At 45.0% G+C, this 24092-nt stretch overlaps 1 protein-coding gene across 1 annotated transcript in view; it reads left to right on the top strand.

Annotated features, from left to right (window-relative positions):
- LOC146867262 (transmembrane protein 150A-like) overlaps nt 1-24092 on the top strand; it is a 640885-nt gene that overhangs the window by 497788 nt on the left and 119005 nt on the right. The window contains exon 5 of the mRNA XM_085603926.1: nt 15455-15582. Coding sequence (XP_085460052.1) covers nt 15455-15582 — 128 coding nt within the window. The remainder of the gene's footprint in view (nt 1-15454; nt 15583-24092) is intronic.

A 24092-nucleotide genomic window follows, 5' to 3' on the forward strand; every position in this document is an offset into this window, starting at 1 on the left:
AACTTTTTTTTCTACGTTTGTGTTTTTTTGACATTTCTCTAATCTGTTCAATCGCTTTAACTCTCCCTTCTTCCATGTTTGTAGCGTGTTTCTGGGCTTGCGTTTCTGTTTTTGCCATGCAAAGTATTTCTTGTAAATCATATGTTTTTTCTAAAAGTTTTTTTCTGAATTTTATTCAGTTACATCCTTGTATTACTCTTAGTCGAATGGCTTCTTCATTGTTGAATCTATCAAATTTACAAAACGTAACTAGCTTTTTAAGTCTAGTAACCTAATTACCCATTGTTTCATTTTCTTGTTGGCATGCTATGCTGAAGTTATATCTTTCAAAGTCTAAATTTCTTGGGGGGTCAAATTTCGCATTTAGACATTTCATAATCCCTTCATAAGTATTTTTTTCATCTTCTGGGAATGTGGTTATCAAATCTTCAACATCATCACCTACAAGATTAAGTAATAGATCGTTTGCTTGTTCATCAGAGTGTTTTTTTACATGTTGCTTTTAAGAAGTGTTTAAATCTCCTTGTCCACTTTTTCCATCTTTGTGCAATATTTTCTTATTTAGACAAACTGAAAGGTAACGGTCTTCTGAAAATTGTACTTGAAATGCTTTCAGTAGCATCTCCCTCATTATATATGTCTTTATTCATATTTACAACAACTTCATTGCTTGTTTCTTCTCCAGCCATATTTTAATATGTATTGTTATATATATATATATATATATCTTTATTTTTTTTTTTAAATAAATGTCACAAACGACTTATTTATGTGTTATATGCTATGCAATTAAATTCCTATTTTATTTTTAAATTTTGGGGTAAATTGTGATCAGAATAATCATTTTATGTCTGTCTGTCACATTGTTCAATAAAATTCACTTGGTAATATGATTTTTTACTTGTTTTAATTATTCTATTTTCCATTGTTCCTGTTTATGCAGGCAAATAGCTGTTTTTTTTAAAATGTATTTCTCGCTCTATTTAATTATTTCTCTTGTTTTGGAAGCATCTGTTTCCTTTTTAATATAGCGCTCGCGCTAGTTTAATTATTTCTCCTGTGTGGGAAGCAGGCTGTTTCTTTTAATGCAACGTTCTCGTTATTTGATTATTTTCAGCAAGCAAGCTGTTTCTTTTAACGCAATGCTCGCGTTATTTGATTATTTCTTCCTCGTGCTTGGGCACGCACACAGCAGTGTGAGCCTCGTGCTTGTATACGCACGCAGCAGCGCTTACGTTCCTTCCTTCGCGCTTGTGCACGCACACGAGCCTCGCGCTTGAATCTGCACGCAGCGATGTAATCATTTTCTTCTCGCTTGCGCACGCACAGCTGATTCTTTTAGTGCGGCGCTCGCGCGCATCCAGAAACTCGGACTTAATTTAATTTACTTTCACTGACCTCCAATAACTTTTCCGGATCACGCCATTTTCGAGGTCATCATCCCTTGAATTCTGTAGGCGGCGAAGTACTCACAGCTTATGACAATTTAACAAAACTTTTCTCTGGACGGTTCGTCACAGCAGAGAAAGTCTTCATTCCTCACAGGTGTTCTTTTCCCTTCGTCGCCATTGTGAAAGGATTCACTGGACGCGGTGAGTACAGTGTAATCTTCTTTGTTTATTGGAGCTCGTAAATCAGCTTCCAACCTCATTTAATACTTCAACTGAATGCCCCCAATATATTCTTTTAAAACTCTGAACATTCAGTTCTTAACATTCCTTTGAAGAACGAATGACATCACAATGTCATTTACACATCATTGCACAAAGTAGTGAGAGGATGTGGGCAAAGACCGTAAGAACTAGAATAATTGCACTAAAGAACATTCATGTAAATAGTGGTACAGTCACATCTTGGCACCCATTTCCAGGCAAATGAGCACTGAGGGAATCGGCTTCTACGGCGTCAGAATCTATCGACTTGATGTATCTAAAGAAGAGATTATCCATTAGTGTCTCGATTGCTACATTGGGACAGGATACTTTTTTTCCTTATCTATCACGGCTTCCAAACCCAGGACTGAGGAATGAAATTTTAAGGGCCAGGGTGGGATGTAACCCAATCTACTCTAACCACCCACACAGTATCAGGGTACAGAGATAGTGGTCTTTGTCCCTGCCCTCTGAAAGTTAAAAGTACCCTTATGCATATTCTTATGGACTGTGCCTTTTATTTTGCAAATAGAATAACATTTTTAAGACCTCTGTTTTTTAAATAATGATGCTCTCCATAGGGATAAAACTGTGGTGTTATTGTCTGAAATGCGTAATCTCGATGTAACAGTTGGAATTTCCGGTTTCTACGATCTGTAAAACAAAATCTTAATCATGAAATGTAGTGTAAGGGGGGTAGGGTAGCTAGGAGGGGGATCCTTTTAAATGTTTTAATGTTTTAATCGTCTAGTGTGCTTTTTCTTTTCAAATGTTTTATGGACAAATGTCTAAATAAACTTGTTTTTATTTAACATGAAAAACAAAAAACAATGTCATTTACAAAGTCAATAGCTCAAAATAATGGCAGTGCGAGACCTATTGCATTGTAAATACGCTGCCCAGTACCTGCAACCACTGGCACAAATTAAGCACTGTATAGCTTTCTAGTGCATAGGCTGTGCTTGTTTGGAAGTGTGTGGGGTTCATAGTGCGAACCATGTGAGAAGTGTTACTCCACAGACGTAGACTTTCCCACCCAGCAGGCATTGTGCTCCCTCGAAGCGTGACAGTGTAAGGCAGCCATTGTTGAAGACCTGAGTCTTACAATAGGTAGTCCCACCACAATGCACATTTATGCCACTGGGCTACGAGGACATCCTTCATCCTTGCCACGGGTATTTTGTAGAGCAAAGTTCGACAAGTTGTAATCTTGCACCTGGGCCTGTGTTCCTTGGCTCGGCAGATAGCCAGGGGTCATTAAGGTAGTGGGAGCCTTACCCGCTGTGCCTTTTCTTATCTTTTCACACCAATCAAGGAGGGAGGAGCACAACAGTGATGCCATCTAATTTCTTCACTGGCCCCCCTCCCCCACCTGTTCCTGCAGACCCCGTGCCCTTTTCTGACCTTCTGCTCTTAAGCAGAATCCCACACACCCCTCCGTGGAAAACACATCTGTCAAACTCAGAGGATTGTCAGAAACGTGGGGATGGGGCAGCAGATCTGTTTGTGTGGGGAGGGGGTGTCGGAAACATGGTGATGAGAAAGCGGGAACGGGGGATGCAATGCTTTGCTGACTAAGCGTATTTCACGTATGGCTGTCGACTCTCCTCGTGTCATAATAGGGGCTTTCGGACAGTGCTGTTTTTAGAGAAAAAACACAAAGCATCCTGGGAACTGTAGTGTAATCATTCCTATTGGTAGAGTTCACAGATCCCGATAAGCCCAGACTGTAGATCTCATCCTTGTGACCTGTGGCCTCGTTAACAGTCACACACTTCTAGGCTGAGCAGCAATCCTTGTGTGAAGTTATGAGCTCTATAAAACTCTTAAAAAAAAAAAGAAAGTAGTAGTAAGCACAAATGCATGCCTCCCATACCTGTCAAAACACATATAGTATGTGGCAAAAGGACCACAGCTGCAACAGAGTCGTGGCGTCGGCCCAACATCCTGTGATTCTGGGCAAATCTCTTAATTTCCCCCGCCTACCAAAAATGAATGTAACTGATGCTCATGTACAGCGCTTAGAACTCGGACTTGAAGTGCCCAAGATCAGACTGTGCTAGCCGACAGCAGGGCACAGATAAATGCTCACATCAAAGTGAGACAGGAGCATAGTTTCAGATTTGCACACGACTTCTGCCGCGTCCTGAAAGAGGTCCGAAGCGCTTGGATTGCGTTCACTCTCTGTCAAAAGCTATATTACATATGAAGGTAACCCTCCCGGGCCCCTCCCACTTTTTTCCACCACTAGGAGGATAATGTGCAAACCGGCCACAAGCCACCATACAGCCACTGTCCCACCCACCGTCTGCACGAAGGCTCGGCTCAAATGTAAACAGAGCAAAGAAGATCACACCCTGCAGGCCGCAGGTGACCCTGCCATATACAACAAGTGCGTGTCTGCCTTGTATCGCGCGGTGGGAGCGTGGGAGGCAGAGAGGAGACGCCATGCACGTGCACATCGCCTGTCCGTGCGCGCACATGGTTTGTCTCCCTTCGCGCACCAAACCGACAACAATAGTCTCGCCAAGGTGACGCATCGCATGCCCTGCGTTCGCTAGGCGAGACCTAAAAAGTAAACTGTTCTCTTATCTATGTGCACGGGCATTGGTTACAAGGCATTCTGAAGAGAGGCATTTTAAAGCAACTGAAACTAATCCTGAAAGATGTGACACCCCACCAGTGTCCTTTCATCTGGCACCTCCTAAGAGATACGGTCTTGAGCAAAAGACTGCAGGACATTTGGCTCTGACATCTGCCGAGACCCTGGACAGTAAAAGCTGCTTTGCAGTCTGTTGTTGACAAAGAAGACATGTGTCTTTACTCGAGCGGTGCCAAGGCCTGCTTCACAGCTGCAGAGGCGATAACTCCAGTGTGTATAAAGTGTCAGGTGAAAAGAGGCTGCCCACGAGAAGCATCCAGCGTGGGAAATTCTTGGGCACATAGAGTGCCTGAAGCCGTGAGGTCGCTCGAGAAGGGTCCTGAGGGGACTACTGCAGCATGTATCATGGGGCACAGGGAGTTGCTTTACTGATTACTGCATGCCCACAAACAGAGACAAAGCGAGTGCATCACAGCATGCCTAGTGAGGAACATGTCACTTAATTCCATTGTTGTGCTCAGAGGTATAGCTAGCGTGCTGAGCTGTTTTACTTTTAGGTCGAGTATGGGCAGCGCATGCGCTGCTATGCAGCATGCTGTATTGGAGTATGGAATAGAAACGCCGCCCACTCTCCGCCCATACTTGTCATTGGCTTGTGTCATTGTCCTTTGTAAACGCTGGCTTCTGATTCGTTAACAGGCTTGTTAGTCCCTCCTTAATACCGCCTTGTCTTCATTTGTAACCTCCCATGAGGACTGGCCCTTTTACTTTTGTTGTTACACAGTACGTCTTTTTTAGTCTGTAAGCACTGTTCTCTTTAATGAGTTTCTCTTACTGCAGGCACGACATGCTTTCCTGCAACATTCAGCGCGCCATGTGTGCTTTCACTTTCCAAGCAGCAGGGACAATGGCGGCTGCTTCATGGAAATGCAAAGGGTCTTGCATATGTAAGAGTTTGAGCTATTGGCATTGTAAAGGACAATGCCTTTTATTTATGTATTAATTAGCAAAACAGATAAATAAAAAGCATTGTCATTTGCAATGCCAATAACTTAAAATCTTGCGAATGCGAGACCTATCGAATTGCAAATGCTTGTTTAGTACTGGAGGCAATGGAAACTGCTGAAGGACAGTTGTCCTCTAAAGTGGAACTATAGGCTACTTTGCTGAACAACAAAAACGTTTTGTGCTTTGGAGCAGACTCCTACGGGGAGGACTGTCTGCAAACACGCAGAACAGACTGAGAGGAGCTGGCAGAGGGCAGTCTGGGCCTCAGGAGCGATATGACGGCGCCTGCGGCTGTCGCTCATCTTGTTCCTTTGTGAGCCTTGCAAAGCCTTATAAGCGGGCTTGATGGTCGCTTGCTTGCTGCTGTTGGAGAAATAGCGTTGAGGTCACACAGGGAAAGTAATGTGACAATTAAAGGAATAGCGGGGGGCTGTCTGACTGACGGTGTGGGAGAAGCAAGGAGGATTAGAGACTATGGACTGTCAAAGGAAACAAGCATTTTCAAAGCCAATAGGTCTCGCCTGCGGAAGCTATTGGGTTTGTCATTATTTTTGTCATGTTGTAGAGAGAAACAAAAAAAATCTTTTTTTTAAGGTGCTATGACTCGGCCAGTTATAACCGTCTCACTGCACTTTTTCAATTGCAAGAAGGAGGCTGGGGGGACAAAAAGGAAAGAATTAAAAAGGATGATGCAACACAGAGGGTGGGAGGAAAAAAAAACAGTGACGTGGCCAGTGGTCTCCGCATCATAGCACTTTTCTTTTGTTATGGTCAGGGCCACTGGAATTACGGGCACAGGAGGGCCAAATTATGCGACAGGGTTGAGTAAATCATGCGGCAAGAAAAGACAAATTATGCATCATTATGCAGCACATTTTGTGATAGTTCTTTATTACTTTGTCATTTTTACATTTGTTAACACTGTCTGGGGCATTAGCTGCTCCTCATTAGTACCAGTTTAACACCCAAATATAACAATAAGCTGCAGAAAGGTGACCATCAACTTTTGGAAAGGGTCTTTCACTGCGCGACAACACGTCACAGAATTCTTAATACCTTTCAGACCATGTACGCAAGAAACACGTTTTTCTTTTGTTAAAATCTGCAGATTATGCATCAGATGATAGATTATGTGGTAAATGCGGAAAATCTATAATTATGTGAAAATCGCCACACAATCACATAATTCCAGTGGCCCTGGTTATGGTGTTATTAACATGGACAACCGAGGCAGGGTGGACGAGTGGAAGGAACAACGCCAATGGAAGGAGAGGGGGATGAGGAGAGCACGGGCAATAATGGAAGGAGAGAGCGGGTTGGGGCAAGCAACATGGGCAACAACCGAAGGAGCAGAGGTGGAGCAAGGAACACAGCAACAATGGATGGAGGGCATGAAGCAGGCAACATGGGCAACAACAGAAATAGGGTGGCAAGCAGCACTGGAAAAAATGTAAGGAATGGAGTGGGGAGGATGGGAGCAAGCAACATAATCAACAACGGATGGAGGCTTTGGTGTGGAAAGCAACACAGGCAACAATGGAAGGAGGCAAGGTGATAGACAGCGAAGGGTGGATAAGTACACGCGGGGGCCAGCAGAGGAGAAAACTGCAGAGTGCAGGCTACAGAGTTTGGTGCCAGAAGACTGTCTGCATATACTAGCACAGAAAAGACAGCCTGTAGAGGACAAATTACCGAGACTGATTTCAAGAATGGGCTACAGAGAGGCTTCAAAAGATGGATCGCAGATACAAGCAGAAGGCACAGCATGTGGAGCACCTGTGCTTAATTTGAGCCGGGGCATTCTGGTGCTAAGCACCGGTACTTAATTGGTTTCCTGTGCTCGGCACCAGCACCTAATTGTCAACACCATACATAGAACTGTCTACCACATGGTGGCGCTGCTCATCTAATTTAGAGATGAGCAGAACAAGGGTTGTTTAGGAATACAATATACAATACCTGCCTCCCTAGCCATTCCTTTAGCTTTGGGGACATGGAATAATCTGAACTGTTGCATTTACATGCGAGAGAAATGATTAGTAGTTGTTTTTGCAGCGATGACAAGGGTGATGGGTGGTACAAGCTGCAGTGGCCTCCAAGTCAGAGCCCTGGCACTTGATATTTTACAAATTAAGCACTGTGGAGCACAGACCAGAGACAGGTTTCACAGGTCAGGATGCGGAGACAGTCTAGGCGTAAGGCAAGCCATCTCTTTTCTGCTGTTACACAACACACTGAACAACTGCACTTGTTAAGCTATTTCCATGTGTAAACTAGACTTATTCGGACAAGAGGATTCTGTCTCCTGTACATTTTTTTGTCTTTGCTGGTTTTTTTTTATTACAGAGCACACTTCTGCATGCTATAAAAATATGGTGTTCTTCTATTTTGCTGATGTCTATTTTATAATTAATTTGGCTCGTAACGTTCAAAAATATAAATCAAGTTGATTGAACGCGTTGAACTATTTGGCAGTTTCAATGTGTCCCTGAGCCACATATCTGTACATGGTGACAATGTAACATCTTATTTCTCTGCTTGCCACCCACCCCCCCCCCGTCCCAAAGTTGTGGTTAGTCCTACCCCCTCCATGGAGTTGGTCCTCACCCTCCATCTGATTTAACCTCCCAGGGCGCCCCAGCAGAGGTGGCAGATGGTGCCTCTGCCTGCAGCATTGCTGCCTCTCAGTGGGAAGCTGTGCAGAGCACTGGGCCTCTCCACCCCTCTCTTGGTCTCAGATTTGTTAAAGCAATAGATGGGCAGGGCCCACTCCGAATATCATTCAAAGACTGCTCAGAACTCTCTCTTGATTTCAAGAGGCTGTGTATGTGCTTTAAATATAGTGCCTAAAACCAGCTTGTTTTGCAGCTGGCTATTTTCAGTGCTCCTAACCGAAACATTGTTTCGTAATTTTAAATGGTGGTGAGTGCATTAACAGGACCGCAACAATTTCAATATTCTGCAAGAAGCGGCACATTCAACAGCTCGCGTCACAGTCACTGATGAAGAAGCCGTTGCGGGGCAGCAAGCGCAGGGACTGCCACAGGCGACCTAAAGTCTAGCTACGCTACTGCTTGGGGGACAGCGGCAGCGATGTCCACGTTGCACACCACCTCACCTCTTGCAGTGGGGCACATGAGGGGTCTGTTCCACCCAGAGTGTTGTTTGAAACATGGTGTATTTTTCTTTTCTCAAACTACAACCTCTTGCGTTGAGTGGTGCAGTGTAAACACGGTGCCCAGTGGAAGCCCACCCAGGCTTTTGAGAGCGACATAAATGTAGAGGGGGGGGGGGGGGGGAGAGCATAAAAGGGAAACAGCTGGAATCAAATGCGTTTTTCTAGAGTGCTTTGCTAAAAAGATTTTAAAACAAGATTTCCTGAAAAGCGAGCACTGTTGGAAGAATGGAAAGAGCTGGTAAATAGACCTTTCTCCATGGGAAGGATAAAGACAAGCTGGGTAAGCTAAAACAAATAAAGCCAGCAGATATAAAGTAAACAAATGTGAGTGACAAATCGCAAAGCCAGTGGTAAGAAAGGGGTGGACTGCATTCCTAGGTCGGCTTTTAAAATGTCCCCAATATGTCTTTGTAAGCTGACAGATGTACTTTCTGGTAGGCTTCTAATAAAAAAGTATGTTGATGTGGGCTTCCTGGCTTCTAATGTTTTGTAGAGAGAATTTTACGATGTCTGTTTGTCTGTTCTGCTGCTTAGATAAGCAGTAGTGCTGAATCACAGCTGAATGTATTCCTTTGTGTTATGAACTCATTCGTTTTGTGTTCTAACGAAGAAACGGTTTATTTTTATTACTGTGCATAAATTTCCTGCAGTTGGTTAGTTGTGTTTTAACGGTCACACCCTTCAAGTTCTATGTTCGGTCGAACCTACTAGACAGTGCATGCACTGTTTGTTTCTAGGCATGTTGTGGCTTATCAAGAACACATATGGGCTTTCCTTGTGACTCTCCTTTGCCTGCTTCTTATTGCCTGAGCTTGTCAATCTTTTGCTTGTACCTCTCATGGAGCATTGCCTCTTTACCACTGCTTTGATTGGCTGACATCTTCTTCCTTTGCTTGCTGTTCAAGCACTACTTTTTTTCTTTTGTGTTAAACACTATATGAGAGTGCTTGTGTTTTCGAGCAGTTTTCCTCATGTATTTCCCTCCTCCTGTGCTGCTCTCTGTCGTCCTCTCTGTTACATTCACCTATGTGCTTGTCAAGAATTCCTGTCATACGAGGGGAGGAAAACGGTAACCAGCGAAAACGGACTACATCTCCCAGGACGCTTAGCGGTTGAGAGGTTATGTAAACAGGAGAGCTGTTACATAACTCAAGGGAAACACGCCCTTATGTAAACAGGAGAGCTGTTACATAACTCAAGGGAAACACGCCCTTATGTAAACAGGAGAGCTGTTACATAACTCAAGGGAAACACGCCCTTATGTAAACAGGAGAGCTGTTACATAACTCAAGGAAAACACGCCCTATAAAGGGAGGAACCGGGAGGTACAAGGCTGTCGGATATTGTGTTTACACCGACGTACCTGCTTCGTGAAGAGCAGTGTTCCGGAGTGGTGCTCCAGTAAGGCAAGAACGGAGGTAGGTCGAGTCGTTACTCCCTGGGCCGTGTCTTGCCCCATCGTCACCTGTGAAGTACCCGGAAGCTCTACCGGTCAACCATTGAGCTTCGCTTTTTGACTCGGCTGAGTCCAAGCGCAGTGGCGCTTTTGCTGGTTGGAGTCGTAACTCCCAGCCCGACCAGAGACACAGGGACTGCCAGCTGTAACGCACACCAGGAGGTGTTTGCCGCGTTACAGACTCGTAAGTCCACAGGATCGATCGAGCGGCTGCTCTCGGTTCAGTCGTCTTGCTTGTGATTGGGGTATCGGTGACGCATCACCAGGAGGTGACTCCGCGTCCCGGTGCAGTCTGAGGAAGAGGTTGAGCGGCTGCTCCCTTCAGGTAGAGACCCCGGCTGGGTGTTTCCCTGACTCCTCGATTCTCCCCAACACTCTTCGTGCCCCTCACAGCCTACCGATTGGCATTGTCGGCCATTTCATTTCTGCCCTCTGTTGGCATACGCCGGGATCGGCGTATATGCAGAGGACGGTTAGGACCATCCGTGCTGTGGGCTGGTAACGTACTTAGCCTGGAGGATTCCAGTGACTATAACTTTTGTTTGTTCTTTGTATGTTATTTGCCTTCATTAAAAGAACTAACCCTTCACAAGTGGTTGCGTCCTCATTGTCGTGTCTGTTAAACGATCCTGAGACGTTCAGGGCGTTACAGTGCTTCTCCCATTACCTTCCCATCTGTGCCCTCTGTGTTTCCCTGTGCCTCCTACCCAACCCAGTGTTGCCGAACCCATCCCTCCCACCCCTCTCCGGGTTGCTTTAGTGTCCATCTCACTCACCTTCCCTTGGCTTTCTTTCGTGTGCATCCATCCAACTCTCCCAGTGTTGCTTCTGCATTCGTCCCTCTCCTATGTTGCTTCCATGTTCCCTCCACATTGGTTTAGACCCACCATTGCTTCCATTCGGCTGCCTATGGCTTATTTTTCTCCCCACAGCCCGACCCACTTGATCACTTAAAAAAATGGTTTTGCAAGCTCTATTATCTTTCTAGTTCAGGTAACTGAAAATAAATATCCCACATTTTTTTTGTTTTGACTTTATCCATGCTTCACAGCATTGCGAATGCTGTGAGGTGTGGCTAAAAAATATTGGGAAAAGCCAGTAGGTCTAAATGGCAGGATCTGTTGGCTTTACCAATGCTTGTTTTTGGTGTGTGCAAACTTGGGGCAATCTTGAAGCCCTTGGCTGAAGGAAGCTGCAGGGAATATTGGCATCCGCTTATTGCAGAGTGTGAGATTCTATTAATGCATTGTGTTGTTTCGTATGTTTATAACACTTAGAGCAGTGCAGACACATCAACAGTGTTGAGTAAAATCCTTCAGCGGGTCAGTGACTCCAGATGGTCATTCTTCTCCCCCCTCACCCAAGGGGTAAGGTAATCTCAAACCCAAATATCTACAGGACTTCCCAAGAGCAATTTAGTTTTCTCATTTCCTTATTGCGAAAGCCTGATTACTTTCATTTCCCCCCACCGCTCTGTTTTCTCCTGCTCCCTGTGGCTTAGGAGTGCTTCCAGTGGTTCATGAGTCAATCCCAGTAAATGTTTCATTCTCTAGACGTTTGTCCTTTTGTTGTCCATAACTGGATATTGATGAGAATGGGGACCATAGTCCTTTTCTATTACTATTCCTTTCTTTCTTTCTGAAGGTTTATTCTACCTCTATTGATCTGAGATTCCCCTCCTCCTTTCGGATGCTCTAATCTCTCCAGCCCCACTGCTATTTCCTCATCTTCTTCTGTAGCCCTTCAACTGCTATTGCATCTTGTATCTGGATAACCTGCATGAGAAAGTTCGTGTTCTCTCCACTGGTTCTCCCTACTTCTCATGGGGTGGAAAATCTCTGAGGTTTTCCCTGATCAGTGGTATACTTCGAGCTGTACACAAATGCAGTTTCATTCTTGTGACTTTGGAACCATACTCTTCTTCATCTCTGGGTATTTTGTCAGCAACTCATTTCTAGATTTTTTGGGTAGGTACTGTGTGATATCAGGAATACCAATGCGTCTTGTGCACACTCATCCAAGATCATTGTTGATCTGTGATTTTTCTATGTTTTTTGTGATTCTTTTCCCAAGATTATTCTGATCACAACACAACATGTGTATTTGTAAAGAGCACGTTCACCACAACAGGTTTCATGGAGCATACAGCTCTGGGAATTTGTCCATCTCTGTCATCCTGATTTCTGGCCCTGGGGTAGCATTTTAGATGCTCTTACTGCAGAGGAACTGTAACATCTCATAATGAAGGCAAAAGAGGTAGAAACATATCAGATATGTTGCTAAATGATGATGAACATCACTAACCTCTACCGCTTTTTGGCTTCGCACGAGGGCCTTTCACTTCTGCTACGCAGTGGTTACATTTTATGCATGCCCTTACTTTTAGATTTAAAAATTTCAAGAGGATGCCGAATAGATGTTTGGTATTATCACATTTTTCAAATTTTCATTATGGGTTTGCATTATAGTCTACATTTCAAAGACTTTAAATTGTCTTAAAATCTTAAATCTGCACAAGGTAAAATTGCCACTTCATCAAGGAGGCGAACAAGTGAATAGTCAGAATTCTTTAGCCTCAAGGCTGCCCTCCCCTAAGCCAAAGTTGGTCTTTTGCCCCAAATTTACTCAATAGTTCCTTCACTGTTTAAACCAGGTTAAATATTCAACAGTCTGATTTTGCATGCGCAACAGTTGATATTAATAACTGATGTATACAATAGTGAATTTGGAGAACTGATTGTCCATGCAAGAGAGTGATACCTTGGACCAGTGTATGTTTACGTCTGAAAAGGAAACCTACTTATGCTTGGTGGACACTAAGTACTGGTGATAGCTTCTGAAGAGTCGAAGAAGTACTGTTGGGAAGGGTCAATGATCTATAACAATTCCCATGGTTAATGGTGAATTACTGTTGAATTTTAATGATTATATTCAACCTATCATCTTTTGCAGATGCAAACTAAATTACTGCTTACGCTGATGACGTGGCAATCTATTCTTCTAATCCTTCAGCAGCCCAGATTTTATTATAGATGAAGCTAATACATTTGGTAAATTTTCTGTCTATAAACTTCACATAGCTAAAACACAAGTCCTTCTTAACTTCTGGCCACAACTTCCGATACCCGGGGTCAGCTCGTTGGCCACATATTTAGGTATTTAGCTTATTTCACAGGTGGCACAAATTGTCAAGTTAAATTATGAGACTCTCTTACAATCTGATATAAAGAAATAAACAAATTCTGCCCCATTAGCATTATTGGTTGATCCAATATTATTAAAATAAATGCACTATCCAAATTCTTATATTTATTCTGGCAATTCCCTTACGAGTCCATTTTTTTTAAAAAAACAATTAGAAGGTGCCATCTGCAGTTTTATTTGAGGTTATATGCGGGCTAGGCATGCAATACTGATTATTACATTTCCTTATAATCGGGGTGGGGGGACTTCAGATCCTTGACTTCAAGCTTTATTAGTGGGCTGCGCTTCCTGGGCATCTTAGCAATCTTCTGACAATTGGCAATTTGGACTCTACTGTTTTCTGCTATCTCTTTGCGCTTGGACCCGATTGTAGATTGTTTTTGTATAGACTTGGGAATCCCAACTATTTCAAGCGGGTCAGGTTTAAATTTATTAAGCATATAGTATATATATATAGCACAAGATCTGTACTAAATATTCTTTACCCCTTATGCATTCGGATACACCTCTATGGGACAACCTAATGCTTCCGGCTGTGTTTCACGATCCAACTGGCAGAGCCTGGTCCCACTACGGGGTCGGGCACTTAGGGCATCTCTATGATTGAAAAGGGTTCCGTTCATTTGAAGTGCTTCAGGCTACTTTTGATCTCCCTCACCGTTTTTTATTGAAATATTTACAGATCAGGGATTACTTCATGGTTGGCTGTAAGATTACAATGACAGTCACAAGCTGCGATGTAATCACTTGTTTGCATAAGGCACCAAACAAGTCCTTAATTAGCACTGTCTACCAAGGTTTCTGTCAGTATGGGGCCAGCGGCAGGCCTAATTTTGCTGCTAAATGGAGTAATGCTCTGCCTTACGAAATACTGCACTCCGCAATTCTTGCCGCCTTCGAGACTGTAGAGGGTTCTGTACATTCCATGAATATAAAATTGCAACAATTTAAAACCATATGTATGCTATATGACACTCCTAATAGAATTACAGGGCGGGTTGTGAACTACAGGGAGGATAAGACCAAGTACCCCAAGTGTGCTTGTGTGGTGGCAGATATCTTACATATGTTTGCTACTTGCCCTACCTTGGGGGAGTTTATGGGCAGCTGTGAACCAGCTTTCTAGATCATGCATTGGTTAAGACACACAGCTTACATATAAGGCGATTATGCTAGGCTTTAGAATGGAAGCAGATCTTGAGGTAAAACTAATATTATCTCCAATCATTATGTCGGCCTGGCTCTGCGTTGCCAGATCCATGATATCTTCATTGCCTCCTAGGATAGCTGAGTGGTGAGAAATTAGGAGGCAATTGTACGAGTTGATACTCACACTGGCTAAATCAAGGGGGTCTCGCTCTATTAAAAATATGTGATCGCATTTGGGCTAGGTTCAGTTGGGATCCACCAATCAATGTTAATTCTGTTACTACTAACGAATCTGCTCGAACTATCGGCCTGGCAGCGTGGGTTTGCCTGAGATAATGGTAAGTCTTGCATTCTTTTCGGGTATTTTGTGTTATTGTTATGGCTGATTAACATACTGTCAAGTGCCCGAGTGGCTATACAATTATATGTTTGTTTTTTCTTTTTATTTGCCATCCTGGTGTAATTGCAACGTGCTTCAAAGTTGGGGGTAATTCTTCCCCAAAAGTATTATGTGCATTTATTGATTGCCTAAACTATTTTTGATCATGCTTGACTTTATATGACAATAAGAAAAAAAAATAAGGAATCACTGAGATTCATACAGTGTTTTGTATTGCTCATAAACAAGCAGCACTGGGGTGTTTTGTGGGCTATGTATCAATAGAGAGCAAAAACAAGGGACAATTTCCTCAAAATCGGTGTGGCGCACCATCAAATCAAAAGGTTGTTTTTAGGGGTTGGCAAAATCATTATTTGTTTTTTTCTTGTCTAGAACATTCATAGTTTTCACACAACTTTCGCATAATATGCGAAATACATTTTACTGGTCGTCGGAGGGAAAATTATATTTGAGCACCTACATCATGCAAAAAAGTCACTTGAGGTACTAGTTCCGCCTCCAGAATGTATGCAGCCGCAGCAAAACAAGTTTTACAGTTTTTGCACGGCATTTTCTGCTCAAACCATTCTCCACCAGGTGAAAATATTACAAAAACACGTAACTGAGAAATATACACAAATATACCTTCAATACAAAAAAAATTAAATTATGTGTGATTTTGCTCTTGTGATAAAAATTACGCCCATTGTAATTATTTTTTAACAAGCACAACAGACACGTCCTCATTATTGTTTAGGAAATTACGTTATATAGATGACATAGAATATACCAGTTAAAACAAATTGTTCCCTATCTGTTTGCACAGTGATGATTGTGGGCCTGCTGAGATACGCACATGTGATTGAACATTACGGCCCGTCTCTCCTGAACACAGTGGCCTTTGCGCTGGGCTGGATCTGTGCGGCTGGTCTGACCATGGTTGGCAGCTTCCAGGTAAGGCTTTGGTGGCATGTCAGTCACACTGTTTATTTTGATGCTTTTTATGAAAAATATGCACATCCCAAATGGTTTAACATGTTGTTTCCACGTTATGTGGAAACTAACAAAAATCACTAAAAATTAAAGCAAAGAGTGAGAACAAGACCAGAATGACAGAACTACGCATCAAGCGATGAAAAATCAGTATAGACAACAGTCCTTGTTTTAACATGTTTTCACTATCCTTGGCTCCGGCGGGTGGGGGTGAGGGGAGGGCGCTTGCTGGGGGTGGAGGAAGTGGTACCTGACATAATATAGCTGTCATTACTAATACTTTTTTAAGTTCCACTTTAATGGTCTCTACTGTCTTGGGTGATATATGTTAGCCTTTTAAAGGAGGAACCGCCAAGTCCTGTGAAGCAGAACTTAAAAGGACACTAACCTTATATTTTTTTTATATAGCAATTGTTATCCTAGCTAAAAAAAAAATCACACACAACCCGAAGCCTAGTGTTTTGATTGTAAAAAGATATGTATTATCAAAAGTGGTGGGGAGCTACGTTTTCTTAGCAGCCCTCCACTGGTGCTGCAAAATGCTGAGGTTGCTTTATACCAAGGCTGACTAGTCTTGACTTCACTTTTTTTTTTTTAAACTTTATTGTCCAGTATGTCGCACATACAAATGTTGCAAATAGGTCACCACGTCCAAGATATCATAAACAGTCTCTGTGCAAGCTCTACATGTCCATCACAATAGTACAGCTTCAGGTATAAATTGGCACAGCTAGTGCAGTGACATATCATGACAATAGATATCTACCCAAACGGTCCCTCCGTAGCCCTCTCCCAGTTCGTGTCCCAGATGTTCGGGATTCCCATCTTTCCATTTATCCCCAGTGGAGGCACACAGCTGCACACCACCTCCCATTGTTGCCCTCAACGCAGGCATTGCAAGTTCAGCTATAATCACCCCACTCCCTCACAATACCATTTTCTGATTGCAAATTTGAGGCCTGTTTGGTTGCTTCCACATATCTTCTAAATGGGCCTCATATATCCCTGGGGCAGGACGTAGGGGGTGTGATACTAGCATAGTTCTCCGCGTTAACATTTCATATAGGCTAGACTGCGCAGCCAATCCTGAATTTTGGGTCCTGTTTTCCTGCCCCAGTGTATAGCAATCTCCCTTTTTGCCAGCAGGAGCCCCAGTGATGCAAAACGTCTAATCCGCTTGGGGATGTTCACTGTGTACCCCAGTAGTGCAATCTCTGGAATGGGCTCGAGAGGCAAGCCGGTCATCTTCCCAAGTGTAGTGTGAATGCCCACCCAGTAACTCTGCAGACAGGGGCAAGTCCGTGCCATGTGTATGAGGTCGGCTTGGGTTAACGCTCACTTCAAACATGTATGTGGCCTGGAGGCGTCTATCCTGTGTGCTTTGGCAGGCATAAAATAGGCACGGCATAGAAATTTAAAATGAAGCAGCTTGTGTCTTTGGTTGCCGCGCAGCATTTGGACCATTGTTTGTCCGTTATTGGACCACCCAAATCTGCCTCCAAGTCGTGCCGGAGCTTGTCGTCACTCACCGGTCTCATATCAGCACTTGCTTTGTACATTTTAGAAATGAGACGCGCACCATCAGGGTTCTCTATGACTTGCCTGAGTGAGGGAAACGAGTCTGGCTCAATTGGGAGCGAAGGGAGTGTCGCCCGCAAGGCCGACCTCATTCGAGTCATAACAAATCTAGTCATAAAACCGCTACCAATGTACTGTGCATCGCCGTCCAGTGAAAACACACGCCCCTCCGGATATAAATCCTCTATTTTGGCTACGTCTAAGGAAGCCAGTGTGCTTAGCACCAGGCCTTCCTCAATAATTGGGAACCATTTAGCGTTGGGTAGTGGAAGGGCGGATGAGTATAGGGTTGTAGCACCGGTAAGTTCCTTAATTTCCCCCATGCCCAGCTGGTGGTGGACACCGTTTGTATGTCGTGTGGGTCGCTGGGGAAGCCACTAGGAAGGACTGTGGACGACCTGTCTGGAAGGACGAGATCTGCCTCCGGCCGCAGAAACGGTATTCTTGCATCTGGGTGAAACCATGCGTGTGCATAGCGACATTGCGCCACTAAGTAATATAATTGTAAGTCTGGTAGGCCAAACCCTCCCCGCACGTATGGTAGTGTGAGGATCGACCAGCGAATACGTGGCTGCTTTCTCCCCCAACCAGGCATGTGAGGTGTGATCGTAATGTTCGAAAGAAGTCATCGGTGAGAGGTATGGGGATGTTGTTGATGAGATATAAAAATTTGGGAAGTACGACCATATTTAGGATTGCTACCCGTCCCGCTAGTGATTATGGTAACCTCAGCCAGCTCTCCACCTGTGTTTCCAAAGTGTGCACTGCCTGCCCTTAGTTTAAGCGTACAGTTTGTGTGGTGTCCAAGTGGATGTCTATCCCGAGATATTTTACCGAATCGGAACACCACTCAAGTGGATACTCACATTCCCATGGAGTAGTGCTCGTGGTCAATGGAAAAATAATGGACTTGTGCCAGTTTACGCCCAGCCCGGAGAATCTGCCGAATCGGAGGATTTCTCTGAGGGGCGCTAAGTTGGTTTGGGGTTCCCGGACGTATAGGATGGTATCGTCTGCATATAGGGAGACAAGAAGGGGGCCGGTTTTAAATTGCAATCCCCGGTGCAGGTGACATTCTTGGAAATGCCTAATCAACGGGTCCATTGCTAATATGAATAGAAGTGGTGATAAGGGACAACCCTGCCTTGTCCCACGGGAAAGAGCAAATGGTCTGGAAAGTGTGCCGTTCATACGTAGCCTTGCCGTGGATTTGCCATAGAGCAGTGCCGTAGTGGCAATGAATCCCATCGGCATACCCATACGTCTCCTTACTGCAAGTATGAATGGTCATTCCAGAGAATCAAAGGCTTTCTCCGCATCTAATAATGCGGCCGCGGGGGTGTCAGGGTTAATTCTGTGAAGGACCGCGAACAGTGTCCGACGGTTCAAGGAGGTGGACCGGTGAGGTGCAAAGCCAGATGGCACCGGGGAGATAATTTATTCCATTAATTGAGACAACCGGTTCGCGAGGATTTTGGCTAATATTTTGTAATCTAAATTTAATAGGGAGAGTGGGCGATATGATCCACAGAGCATGGGATCTTTGCCTGGTTTGGGGAGGAGTATGATAACGGCCTCGCGTAGGGTAGTAGGGAGTACTTGTTTCTCCAATGCTTCCGCATATACCTCAATTAGCTGCGGGGCAAGAAGGTCCTTATATTCTTTATAAAAATCCCCCTGTGAAGCCATCCAACCCCCCGGGCTGTGGAGCCTCTGATCGTGTCGATGGCAAGTAATACGTCAGCCACCGAGATGGGCTCTGCTAAGAAGTCCTGCATGTACCTTTCTATGTAGACCAGTGCGATCTCGGACAAATAGTCGTTTTGGGCTGTGCTATCAGAACCCACCCTTGAAGTGTACAGCGTAGTGTAATAATCCAGAAATTCGTCACGAATATCGGAGGTATTGATAAGTGTGCGCCCAGTAGTGGCATGAAGTTCAGTGATGTATGATTTGCTGTATGGCGGTCTCAGAATTTGTACTAACACTCGCCCCGGTCTCTCCCCCTCTCCGTAGCGCCTGACCGTGTGGTATTTCCCCAGGAACAGTATCTCCCGGTCTGCGGTATCTCTGTATTCTGTTAGAAGGGTCAATCGTTCAGCCTGATCTACAGGGTCTGGGGTCCCCGCAAAATTGGTGTCAAGTGTATTGATGTTGCGTTCAATGCGTGTCATCGTGCTGCGAAGTTCTCTGAGTACCCCCGCATGTTTAGAGATACAAACACCCCTAATAACCGCCTTGAAGCCCTCCCATAGCATCGCCCAGGAGCTTACGGAACCTGTGTTGATCTCGAAATAGTCTTCGATGGCTTCTCGCACTTCGGCTTTAAAGAGTTTGTCATGCAAGGCTCGACCAGGAAAGCGCCACTGATGTTCGTATCTCTCAGGTCATGGGAGTTTCAAGTGTAATACTATCGGAGAGTGGTCAGAGTATGTCCTAGGGAGCGTCATCAGTGAGGCAAACCAGTCTGAATTAAGGGGTGAGCAACCAATAATCAATCCTTGTCCAAGTATTATGTTGGCCGGAGCAGTGAGTGTTTTCAGTCTGGGTAGGGTTTCGCTTCTGCCATATATCTATAAGTGTGTGCTGCTCGCAGAGTTCCCTCAGTGCTCGTCGCACCTGCGGCTTAGTGTCAGGTGCCCGTGAAGTGCGGTCAAGTCCGGGGTCACATAGTAAGTTAAGGTCCCCCCCAATAATCTCTTGTGTGGCTCTAGTTTTGACAGTTGGGTATTCAGCGAGTGGAAGAACTCAGGGGAGTCTGTGTTCAGGACACAGATGTTTACCAGTGAGACCCTGTGGCCGCCGAGGGAGCCAGTGAAAATAATGCATCTGCCCTCCGGGTCGCGAATCACATCACTGAGACTAAAGGGGACTCTTTTGTGTATTAAAATGGCAGTGCCCCTAGCATAACTGCTGTAGTTGGCAAAAAACCTGTGCACGCCCCAGCTGGCACCAAATTGCGCTGTATCTGTGGGGGGGGAGATGTGTTACCTGCAAAAAGGCTATGTCTGCCTTAAGTCGAAGCAGGTAGTGAATACCCTGTCGTCTTTTGCGGTTATCGTTAGAGCCTCTGACATTCCACGAGATCAAGGAGAGGGCCGAGGGGCCGTCAACATTGCCCAGGTGTGCCATCAAAATGTGTATACAATCTAACTGGACAGACCTGCGATGCTTGTCTAATATTGCTAGCGATAGTGGGCAGTGGTGCAAACTACAAAAATTGGATCGTACATTCCAAACAACTCCCCCTCCCCCCACCCAGCCACCTTTCAACCCAAAGGTGGCAAACCCTCTGCAAATAAGCGAAAAAGAAGTACAAATCTACTTCAAATATGACTGATGTCGCCCAAACATAATACCCCAGTGTGAAGAAGAACAAACTCAACGGGTACACCATGGGGGGATGGCAACACCGGGGTGTGTGCCAGCCAAATGACATAATAATGTAACGTGAATAACATTTTCCCAATTGAATACACTAGTATGAGGAAACTAAGCAAATGTGTCAACCAGTGCCTGATTTGGAAAAGAGTTCTGCACTAGCATCCGAGCCGCTGTGTGGTGGGGAGGGAAGGCTCACTCCCGCGGACGACGGGTTTTTTAGTTGTTCATATGTCCGACAAAATTATTGAGCTTCAGCTGGAGTGTCGAATATGCAGGCCCTGCCCCTACATCTATTCTCAGTCTTGCTGGGTATAGCCTTCCATATTTAAGGCTTAGGTTACGTAATGTGGCCTTTACTCCATTGAATTTAAGATGCGTTTCCTGAACCATTAATGTAAAGTCTGGGTAGAAGGACAATTTTGACCCCTGCCAGTCTAAGTCCCCACGTTCTCTAGCCAGCCTCAGCGTCGTATCACGGTCTCTGAAATTCATGAGGCGAGTTATTATGGGCCTGGGAGGAAGACCAGGATTAGGTCTGGGGCCCAGCAACCTATGAGCCCTTTCCACTACGAATCCTGCGGTGAATGACTCCTTGCCAAAGAGGTCGGTAAGTAGATTTTCCACGTAAAGGTCCATGCGTCCGGTGGCTGTCGTCTCAGGAACTCCCAGAATGAGAACATTGTTGCGGCGGCTGCAGGCCTCCAAATCTTCCTTTTTAATGGCGACTTCCTTGAGTATGCGTTCCACTCGCTCCAGCCTTTTGAGGGACTGCGCAGTCCCGTCCTCAATGTCGGAGATGTGAGCCTCCGCCACATCCAGACGTCTATCATGGACTTGAATTTTAGCCCCCAGTCCCGCAATGTTTTTGTCTAGTAGGTCAAAGCGAGAGTCTAGGGCCTTGAATCCTGCCCTCATTTCCTGCAGCATAGCAATGGAGGCCATCTCAGTGGACGTGGAGTGTTCTGGGACATGTGTGTTGTCGGCCATTTCAGTAGAGTTTAGTGGCGTTTTGTCGGCTACTTTCTCGAAGGGGAGGGTTTGCCGTTTTAGGTCTTTGCGGCACATGCCGCCCTGGGAGCTCCAGGTACCGAGGTAGCGTAAGGACTGTGTGCAAGGTGAGGACTTGAAGATGGAAGCCAGTCGCAGTGCACAATGCGTGTTGCCGAGCTCTAGGACTTCATCTGCGCAGTTTGTTCATATGTAGATCGGCTGGCATGCGGCAAAATGGCAACGGGATTGTCTACCAAGCAAACGGCGCTACCGCGTCCTCACTAGTTCTGCTGGTGGTGCGACCCAAGATGTGGCGCAGGGATCAGGTCAGGGGTTCGTCAATACTCCACACCGATGTTGCTAACTGGTGACCAAAATTGTTTATTTTGGACTATAATGTGGTCCGCATTAGTCTGGCCCTGGCGCAGTGCTCGCACGCCTGGCTCCTCAAAGTGCAGTGCTCAGGGTGCAAACTCTGTGCGCCTCATACTGGCGTGTGGCTGCTGGGTAAAAACAGGTCCACTTCGGTTGTGGAGCTGAGCGGGCCGCGCTCCGTCTCAGGTGCGAGTGGCATAAAGGCCAAGCGTCAGGTCTTCTTCATCTGCTGTGCTGCCAGTCCCTCCCCTCCCCCCCCCTCCCCCCGGCCAGGACTCTGCTCCAATGGTTCTCGTCTCCCCAGTCACTGTGGCAAGCGGGTCCTATCTCAGCGATCGATGCGTGCTTTCAGCAGGGGGGGCGCGAAGCCGGGAGCGCGGTCAGGCGAGTCCTGAATGCAGCCGGGTGAGGGGGGGGACAGAGACTCTGCCGAGGTGTGGTCACCCGCGACTCACCACACCAGAGCCAGGCCACCTCCTCCGTATCAGCAAGACTATAGGCCTCCCGCGCCGCCGCTCAATGTAGTCGTCAGGCCGTTCAGCCGTCGGCTCCTCCCCGGTCTCACTCTGCGGGCTGCTTCGTCACGATCTGGGCTGTTTTCATGCCGGGCTTCAGCTCCGCTCACTCTATGCGCTTTCCGCCGGTCAGCACTGTGGTTTTGGTGTAACTTGCTTAACGCATCTGTGGGGAAAATGCTGATATGCCGGTACTCCCTCCGGAGCTTTGCTACCAAGCAGCCATTTTAGCCGCCAGCTTGGCCACGCCCCTTGACTTCACCTTTTTTCGCTTTTTCCACCACCCTACACTTCTTGTCTCTTTAGCTCACGTTTTCAGGTTCCTTTTCCTCCTGCTTTCTGCCTTTTGTTACTGTTTTTTTGTTTCCCTTTATTTCCTTCCTGTTCTGCCATTTTGTAGTGATTAACTCAGGAACAGTTTGGATTGAAGTTGATTTATTAGGAAACTACACAGCTCTTGAACTGCCAACCACCTTCATCATCAGCCAGTCTGCTAAGGACTCTACATAACATTCCACCTGTGACATCAGTAGATGACAACACATAATACATCCAGCTGGCAGAAGATGATAGTTAACAAGTTTATCATTGAGCATAAAATACAACATACCTCCTTTTCTCCTAAGCAAAGGAACAACTAACATAACAACGAACTTCCTACATTTCAACATAAAATCTAAAACAAACTCCTATACATAAGACCTATAAGAAAAAAATTTCATGCTTATATAACAAAGAATGTAATGTCAAATAATCACATACCTCCATTTCTCCAAAGCACATTTAAACATTTTTTTAAAAAAAATAACATGCATAGCAACATACATTTAATCTCGAAACCTGTGGGGAACAACACGAACCCTCGAACTTTTCCTACTCTGACCAACATAAGGCTTGATAGAACTGTCTTCTCTACTAGTGAAATTTGCACTTTCTGATGTGGGAGGAGATCTTGTTTTAACTAATTTTGATAAATTCCACCAACAACCCCCTTCAACCTGGGCAGCATTATTGTGAATGCAAATAACTTTGACAGGATTACCAAATTTACAATACCCCTTCTTGGTATGCACAGGATTCTTAATGCGTACAAAATCACCCACAGAAAGAGCAACAAATTTTACACCCCTTTTGTTGTCAAACCATGATTTCTCTTTACTCTGAGCCATATCAGAATTGACTTTGACCTTCTCCATAAGAACCTCCACATCGCACAAAGATTCTACCCATTTACTCATCCAACCCGGTCTGAAACTGGTATTTGCCTTCCTGCCCCTAAGTATCTCAAAAGGAGACACTTTTGTTGAAGAATGTGGCGTGGTCCTATAAAACCACAACATACTCTCAAGGGACTTGTATACATCGTGATTCCCACTCACTGCCCATTTGATACACTCACCCACAACCCTGTTCATCCTCTCGACAAGACCATTAGTTTGTGGATGATAAAGTGAGCTTTTAAGATGTTTAACGGAACTTAGTTTAAGAAAAGACTGAAATTCATCACTCACAAATTGCGTCCCATTGTCAGACACAAGATACTGTGGAAACCCTTCCCTTAAAAATATGTCTTTTAGGAACTTGATAACACTAGAAGAGTTAGCATCTCTGACAGCTTTGATTTCTGGC

The sequence above is a fragment of the Triturus cristatus genome, chromosome 1_2, assembly GCF_964204655.1.
Source record: "Triturus cristatus chromosome 1_2, aTriCri1.1, whole genome shotgun sequence".
Lineage (NCBI taxonomy): Eukaryota > Metazoa > Chordata > Amphibia > Caudata > Salamandridae > Triturus > Triturus cristatus.